At 53.8% G+C, this 8,065-nt stretch overlaps 5 protein-coding genes across 5 annotated transcripts; 3 read left to right on the plus strand and 2 right to left on the minus strand.

Moving 5' to 3' along the window:
* Window positions 1-224: 224 nt before the first annotated feature.
* On the plus strand, window positions 225-1,364 carry J7T54_006530 (uncharacterized protein; the record flags this gene model as incomplete). The annotated part of the gene is made up of 7 exons (XM_051502972.1): window positions 225-278; window positions 336-354; window positions 411-499; window positions 581-670; window positions 721-773; window positions 827-964; window positions 1,016-1,364. The coding sequence occupies 7 exons, from the start codon at window positions 225-227 to the stop codon at window positions 1,362-1,364; spliced, it is 792 nt and encodes a 263-aa protein (XP_051365341.1).
* A 1,111-nt stretch (window positions 1,365-2,475) lies between these two features.
* J7T54_006531 (putative cytochrome b5) lies at window positions 2,476-2,990 on the plus strand (the record flags this gene model as incomplete). The annotated part of the gene is made up of 3 exons (XM_051502973.1): window positions 2,476-2,588; window positions 2,639-2,765; window positions 2,823-2,990. The coding sequence occupies 3 exons, from the start codon at window positions 2,476-2,478 to the stop codon at window positions 2,988-2,990; spliced, it is 408 nt and encodes a 135-aa protein (XP_051365342.1).
* A 726-nt stretch (window positions 2,991-3,716) lies between these two features.
* Window positions 3,717-4,625, plus strand: J7T54_006532 (transcriptional regulator; the record flags this gene model as incomplete). The annotated part of the gene is made up of 1 exon (XM_051502974.1): window positions 3,717-4,625. One exon carries the CDS (start codon window positions 3,717-3,719, stop codon window positions 4,623-4,625), a length of 909 nt encoding a protein of 302 aa, XP_051365343.1.
* A 451-nt stretch (window positions 4,626-5,076) lies between these two features.
* Window positions 5,077-5,634, minus strand: J7T54_006533 (putative dithiol-disulfide isomerase; the record flags this gene model as incomplete). Its single annotated transcript, XM_051502975.1, has 1 exon — window positions 5,077-5,634. The coding sequence occupies one exon, from the start codon at window positions 5,632-5,634 to the stop codon at window positions 5,077-5,079; it is 558 nt and encodes a 185-aa protein (XP_051365344.1).
* Window positions 5,635-7,396: 1,762 nt separating this feature from the next.
* On the minus strand, window positions 7,397-8,065 carry J7T54_006534 (Zinc finger protein; the record flags this gene model as incomplete). Its single annotated transcript, XM_051502976.1, has 1 exon — window positions 7,397-8,065. The coding sequence occupies one exon, from the start codon at window positions 8,063-8,065 to the stop codon at window positions 7,397-7,399; it is 669 nt and encodes a 222-aa protein (XP_051365345.1).

Here is an 8,065-nt window from a genome sequence, read left to right on the forward strand (position 1 = left end):
ATGCCACTTTGTTTTTGTACATGAGATATGTTTTCACAGGTAGCAATCCCACGGTAACCACTTGGTAACGGTGCTCCAACTCTACCCCACGCACGTCAGATCTGAGGTGCCCCGCCCCTTGACCGAGCTCCACAGGTTCAACGACTCGACCCATCAACATCGCAACGCACCTGACATCTTTCTTCCTCGACCATTGTACACCCTGTAGCTGAGAGACAGTCGCAATGTCGCATCTTGAAGAAGTGTCCGCTTTTATCGAAGGCGCACCTCCGGGTGAGGTAAGTGCTTTTAGGCTTTGGAGGCTATTGATCGCGACATACTGACAGCTCCTCTAGCTAAACGATGTTGTCACGGGTATGGATTCAATGGCGCTTTCGAGTTGGCAGTACGAAACTTACAAGCTCGCCCAGACATCAAAATCTTGACGCAAAACGAACCGGAAATCGTGGACCAGCTCGCACCCGCTTTCGAGAAGTATAATGAGGAGCAATTCGCTACGGTAAAGCTGCCAGGCAGCAGCCAGCCCGTGAGGAACCTTAAAATGCTGGTTTCAGTTCATGTGCTGATGTGGATCCCGTAGGTCGTTATCAGCTCACACAATTCTCTGGGAGGTGGACGCTACTTCGACGTGGAGAGCTCTTCGAGCTTTGATTTCGACCACACAACTCAGGTACGGCCATCACTACGAAGTCTGTGTTCGTCTTGTCTGACGGAACCTAGGCTGCGAGTAATGTTCAGAGCCATGTCTTGGAGGGTGCTCAAGCCGATCTTGTGTAAGGACGTCTTGTGTCTGCGATCACCACAGCTAGCTTACATTTTGTCTCAGGAAGTCGACCTTGAAGAGCATTGGCACGTATGTCAATGAGCACTACCCAAATGCTGCATTTGGCGTTTACCCCATCGAAGTCGACTCCAAAGTGGCAGTCGTCATTGTTGCAAACAAGTACAGCCCCAACAACTTTTGGTGCGCCTGTCTTGACTCTTCCTCTGGATCTTGTTCGCTAATCGGGAACAGGAACGGTCGCTGGCGATCTCTGTACATATATGACCCTTCATCAGGCAGCCTCGAGGGTTCGGTCAAGGTCGATGTGCACTACTATGAAGACGGCAATGTGCGCCTTATCACCAACAAACCAGTTCACGCGAGTATCTCTTCCGGCACTGGCGCCGGAATAGCCAAGGAGATCTCGTCGGCTGAGCGCAAATACCAGGAGGAGCTGAACAAGGGCTTTGTCAGCTTGAGCGAGGGCGCTTTCAAGGGATTGAGGAGGCAATTGCCTGTGACGAGGCAGAAAATTGAGTGGGACAAGGTCACCGGCTACCGTCTAGGCCAAGATCTCGGCGGGGGCAGTTCGAAGAGGTAGATTGTCGCCGGCGGGGTTACATATGAGAGCGTACATTCTTCTGTCCTTGAGCGGGGTTCGCATGTAGAAGCGAGCGTTGCATTCGTCGCAATGGCAGCACTGGAGCAATAACACCTCGGCGAGCGAACAGTGCATGCCTAGCCCCCCAAAACGGTGTGCAGAGGGAACTCAAGCCGTAATCCTACAATTGCTTCCTTTTGCAATGGCAATCGATGTGACTCGACAGCTTGGGACACCGGACTTACGTGATAGCTACTACTATCATAATAGATCCCTCGTTTGGTAATGGGCTGTGATCAGTAGGTGATCAGTAGGTACAAGAGACGTCGGGATCGCTATCTGCCAGCGGATCCTAGGGATAACAATTTCCCCGTAATAGGCCCAATCATGGATCGTCTTCTGTAATTTCGCGTTAGCCCATTGGCCAGATGGCGATTGAATGACTAGTACGGAGTAGGCCGGCCGCCTGGCCGGTTCTTGGGGCACCGACGGGATGCCGCTCGCAAAACATGGCGCTAGAATGGTACCACGAACTGTCCGTTACATAACGCTCCGACACTGGCACCCCTCATCACAGGAGGTGGCTTGTGGAGGATGATACCCTGCCCTTGAACGGAGGAGTTCGGCGTTTTTTGGCTTACTATATCCACAGGGTAAGGTCTATCGTTATCAATAAGTCGAGCGATATCTACACGTAGCTAGCTAACAAGTCACCTCGGTGAAACTGAAGTAGGATGGCACCAGATGAGTAGAGCCAGCGCGTACGGAGTAGAGCAGATCGAGCATACCGGCTGTTAATTCGCGAGTATTGATTCTACGTAAGGATAGTCTTGTGACTTTTAGCAGCGGATAAGATGGAGTGAAAGGGGCTAGTCGATGGTGGGAGAGAATATCCACACAGGGCCGCTCGAATCCTGCGGCGTGCTAATTAGAAAGGACCCCTTGGATCTACGACCAAGAGCGAAATCCCGAATTTCCAACCAGACCGCCGAGGACTACTCCCACCTCTCCACCTCCTCTACAGAACAGCCACGATCTCCCAACCAAGCTCTTCAGCAACAAACGTCAAAACTCCGAGTCCTCGCCTCCTCAACAGACAAAATCGCCCAAGATGTCTAAGGAATTCACCTACCAGGATGTTGCTGAGCACAACACCAAGAAGGACATGTACCTTGTTGTGCACGACAAGGTCTACGATTGCGGTAAATTCGTGGACGAGCATCCGTACGACATGGCCCCCCAACTTTGACAGACCTGCGCTAATGTTCCCGAAGTGGTGGTGAGGAGGTGATGCTCGACGTTGCTGGACAGGATGCCACCGAGGCATTCGAGGATGTTGGCCACAGTGACGAGGCTCGCGAGACACTGGATGCGCTCCTCGTCGGTACACTGAAGCGTGCGGTATGTACACCCGGAAAGAACCTCCTCTTGCGACAACACACTGACAAGAAACAACAGCCCGGCGACCCAACCCCCAAGAGCCCCGCCACCAACACCTCGGCTTCCAACACCAAGAGCGATCAGGTCGGCACTGGCATTGGCGTCTACGCCGCCATCCTCATCGGCGGTGTTGGTGCCTACTTCGCCTACAACTACATGCAGCAGCAGCAGGCCCAGCAGTCGTAAGCTGCGCTGCGGTCGAGCGTGCGGGGGTGGAGATGGTGGACTAGGACGATAGAGCGATGAATTCAAGGACGATAAAGACGAGCGTTTGGGGCTTTGTGAGCCTGCTTCTAGAGTCACGGAAGACACATGATTATAATCGGTCATACAGGAGCATTCGGTTAGGAAAGAAGGCGATGATAACGACAGCAGCGTCCTCTTCGATTGAACTCTACAGCTTTTATACAACGCAGGGAACTTGTAATTAAACGGTCGGCCTTCTATAGTGAGCATTGGTCACGTCGAAGCGAAGAGTACATGTTGTGAAGTTGATTGTTGAGTAGCCTCGGGATGTTAAGTACATGGGCTTGGGTGGATATGCCACGTTGGGCAAGTCTGCCGTCAACACAGGGACCGTGATGGGAAATCGACGCCGCAGTGCCACCGAACGCCATGCATATTGCAAAGCGAATCGCTATTCGCATGAGACCTTCATCTTGGACCCGCGCTTTGATTTGCGAGGTTCATGATTATCAGGTGTTTGGCCGATGTAGCTATGCGAGAGAAAATATTCTAGGTTAGGCTGCACTCTAATTGACAAGGTAAGGTAGCACCTGAAACGTGTGCGCCACAGCATAAGCCACAGTTAACTCACGGAAAGTCAGACAAAGTCATCGCTCTCGCTCACACCCTCACCTCCCAATTCTCCATCCTCAACCTTAGGGAACGTCACCTGTCCCTCGCGTCACGATGCCGTCGTACCTGGACAAGCAGCAGAGCGCTTTTGCGGGCTCACTCGCATCTGCTGCCTCCAAGATCTCAAATCCGACAGTCGCCGCACCTGCCAAAGCCAGCGCAGCGTCTTCGTTAGCACCTCCGTCGCCATCGCCGTCCGCCGCATCAGACACCAACACCACGCCCAAGGCGAAGTCCAAATATGTGCAGGTGTACTCGCAGCCAGAAGCCACGGGGACGGGCACAGAGGTCCGGACGAACATGGCCTACGCAGTGGAGAAGCTCAAAGACAAGGGCACGACGATGACCGCGGAAGAACTCGAGGGGTTCCTGAGCCTGGGACGCTTCTCAGAGCAGCACAAAGAGGATCTGATGGCAGGACTACGGAAGCATCCGCGCGTTGAGTGGAAGGCCGACCCGAAAGTGAGCGAGCAGACGTGGAGGACGGGCACGTACACCTACCTGCCCATCATACCCGGCGTGAAGGACAAGCAGTCGCTCCTAGCGCATCTGCAGAAGAAGAGAGATGCGTCAGGTCTATCGGTCAGGGATCTCAAGGACGGCTGGCCTAAGTGCGACCAGGCGTTGGAAGACTTGGAAAGGATACACAAGATCCTTGTCTTCCGCACCAAGAAGGACAATCTGCCGCGCGCCATCTGGCTGGACGACCCCTCGCTGCACCACCATGTCAACCCGGAATTCGTGACAATGTGGCATCGCACACCAATTCCAAGCATTGACGACATGCACCGCAAGCTCGTCAGCGTCGGTCAGAAGCCTACCAGCGAAGACCCCCGCTTGGCCGCGGCTGCGTCTGCCAAACCAAAGGTGCAGAAGAAGAGGGCCGGCAAGCGCGTTGGCAAGACCACCAACGTGCACATGGCGCATTTGATGAAGGACTACAACACCGGCAGACTGGGCTGAGGCAGGGCGTTGGTTGGTGGGAGTTGTGCGGATTATAATAGCGTGTTTTGAACTAATTAGCATCGGCGTTTATGGGTGCGATCATGTTTCTCGGGCCTCATCCACCAAGGAACGCAGGCAGGCACACACGACGGGGTTGAGATTGGCGACTTGGGCTACACTCCATGAGGGCGTTGGAGACACTTGCATCCTCCATACACACAACCTGCACCGCATACTGTCTTGCGAGACCAGTACAAGAGAACGAGACGCGGCGACGCGAAGCAAAAGAGGAAAACAAAGTTCTTTGGACTCATTTGCTAGCTGATGCATGATATGAACCCGTTTCTATCTGGCTTCGTAAGGTACGCATTATCGTGAACTCATCCAGTCATAATCCAACCCCGTTGCTGTCCTGGTTGTGCCGTGCAAATCAGGAGATTGAGTAAGAAGAGAAGACAGCCTTGTCTCCTCAACTTCCACCATTGGCCCATATACTCTCAAAAAGCTTGCCAAGGACAGCTTCTTCTTGGTACCCGCCGACAGGGTACTTGCCCTGTACTATCACGCAGGGCACTGCCCGGACATCCCGCTGAGGTCCCACAGCCTGCGCTTCGTTGTCGATCTCCTCGCCCGCCTCTTCGCTCCTCAGCGGCCTCCTCACATCGCTCGCTTGCAGCCCACCGTGCGTCGTGCCCACCTTGACGAGCCACTCGTCGTCGGTGACGTTTTCTTCGCCTCTGCAATGACTCAGAAACAGGGCCTCGACCACGCGCGATTGCGCTGACGGCCCTCGTTGCTGGAGCGCCAGCGCAATGAGCGTGTGCGAGTTGCCCGAAAGGCCTGTGCGGCCCATGAGGCAGAGGTCGACGCCGTAGCTAGCGGCTATGGCCCGGATCCGCTGGTTTTTGGCACCAAAGCAGCCGGGGCCTTTTGAGCCATCATATAGTTCCTCTTTGCTGCATCCTGAGGTTGTCAGCCCCTGTGAACGATCGCTATCCAGACAGATCCGCGCCGCATCATATTGCATGACTGCGAGGGAGCAAGCAGTCGTTCGAACGTACCTTCTTGCAGCAATAGGTAAAGATAGAAAGGTCTCCATAGCACCTCAAACTCCATTCCAGGATGCCTTCCCTGAAACCTCTCAACACGGCGTCAGGCACTTCTGCTGGACGTAGCACCATGGACATAGCGTATCACAGTGCACTTCAATCCGGAAGAGCATGCGCTCCGTCGCTGAAGGTACCGCCATGGTTCCTTACTCAATATTTCGACCGAGAGTACGTAGCGCGGGGGCACCAAGTGAGGCGACTGGTGACGGGGGCGGAGAGTACGTATCATGAACAGGCGGACGCGAAGGAAAAACAAGAACAGTCGCAAACAATTGTGATTATTGTCATGTACCGCTCGGCCCGGCTCACCCCAGAGACATAAGCAATCCAAGCTACAAATGAATAGCCCTATCGGTGCCGGGGCCACCGCACAAATCGCACTGGAGGGAATGAGCAAGCCTTGTCCGAACTGCATCCGAAGCCATGAGCGTATGCCGGTCAAAGGATGGAACAGAAGAGCCAATGTGAAAAAATATGGAGACAGCCATTATCCGCTAGTCCGGAAAGAGTGGTATCCAAGGGTTCTGCCCATGGGCTCAGTGAGGGTGGGGGGAGGGGGAAGCAGTTTTCCGTGGCATTGATATGTAAACATCGATTATCCAACATTGGGCTATGAGTTCACATGGACCTAGCATGCTGTACTTTTATTAGCTGCCGGGGGGAAATGGGGAAGCCACTGTAGCCTGTGGGAGGAGAATCTCCCTCAAAGTGGAGGGAGGACAGCATCTCGCTAGGTAACCAATACGTACTAGAGCTATTAGTAGGTAGACTTGAGCTGGGCCTGTGAACATCCCAAGACACACATATGCAGCGACACGACCCCGAAAAACAACGGCCTGAACCCCTGTTCGCTAAGTATGTTCAACTGCTTGAGATTTGCTTTTCATCATAGCAGTGAGATGGTCTGTTCTTGAGGCTTGACCCAAAGAGGTGACAAGAGGAATGAATCGATACAGTACACCACGCTCGACGGGAGTGTCTAGCGCCAGACCTTATCATGAACAAAATGTGCATGGAGACTATACCCGAAATCGTTAAGCGGCTGATTGGGCATGGAGGCATGGAGCAGCATGGTGAATAGTGCGTGACGACTCAGATCTCATAGCACTGGGCTGCATATCAGGAATTCTCGCGAACACGATCATGTCACATTCTGTTCATGCCTAGAATGGCGCGTTTTGAGAAGAAGAAGAAAGGTAGATTGCTCTGTTGTACTCTATGCACGCTACAAGCGTTATGTCTCACTCAATAATGATCAGAACGCCTCGCCATCCCAGTTTCCTTTGGTTGTATCTCGCAAATTTGCTGCCCCCTCGTGTTGCTGTGCCTTCCTCTGGATGTTTATCGTGTTTAATTGGTGACCTAGTCGCGCAGGTGACCATTCTAATTTCGAGTCCCGGAAACCATTCCATAATGTGACATATTCGAGAGGGAAATAACAAGGTGAAAGAAGCCAGGTGAGTGGAAACAAAGGCTCCATGCCAATGCGGCCTGGCTGAATCTGCCCCCTTTTGCCGTGTAATGAATGAATGAACGCCATGTCGAGGTGAAGTAGCTCAACGTCAAGACTTCCGCTCTCTCTAAAACGAGCCAATACAGGAGAGAACACAGGGTATCAAACAAGCAAATGTTCACCCACAGCCACGTCGCTCAGTGTGCGTGTGGGCCTTGGTGCTCTTCCTAAGTCATTGGCACCATTGACTGATTGTCGTCGTGTCGCCGCATCTGCCCAGTGTAGTACATCTGCCCCATGTTTGCTGGATTGGGGGGGTATCCTTCCTGTGCATCCGTGTACACATAGCTGTTGCTGTGCTGCGACTGGGGAGATGGCATGTGGGCAGGTGACTGCCATCCCACATTGCTCATGTGAGGGCTGTTTGCGCCGCTCGGGGAGCCAGAGTGCTGTTGGTGTTCCACGCTGGGCTCCAAGGTCGAGGGAGGCCCGTACCCTGTGGGGTGGGATGTTGGTCGCATGCCCGTATTGTGACTGTAGGCACCGGCCGAGGTCGTTCCGGGACTCCCAACGCGCATGTGTACCGGAAGGGAACCATTCTGCAGATATTGAACTTCGCTGTTGTGGCGGTGCATGCCATCAACGCTGGGGGACATGGACATGGTCCGGTTGCCAGGGGAGGGTGTTGACATGGGCGAGCCGTGATTTGATAATGCTTCGCCATCTTGACGGACCTGCGACATCCCCGTACGGTTCGCAGTCGCAGCTAGTGCTGCCGCGGTGGCCGCCGCCGCCTCTTCCACAGTTCCGGTGTGCTGCTGCTGGTGGCGAGTCAAGGTGGTCCTCCGAGTAAAGGTCTTTTGGCAATCTGCGAAAGGGCACTTGAACGGACGCAT

Source organism: Emericellopsis cladophorae (assembly GCF_022114955.1).
Source record: "Emericellopsis cladophorae strain MUM 19.33 chromosome Unknown NODE_4_length_1054762_cov_117_872525, whole genome shotgun sequence".
Classification (NCBI taxonomy): Eukaryota; Fungi; Ascomycota; class Sordariomycetes; order Hypocreales; family Bionectriaceae; genus Emericellopsis; species Emericellopsis cladophorae.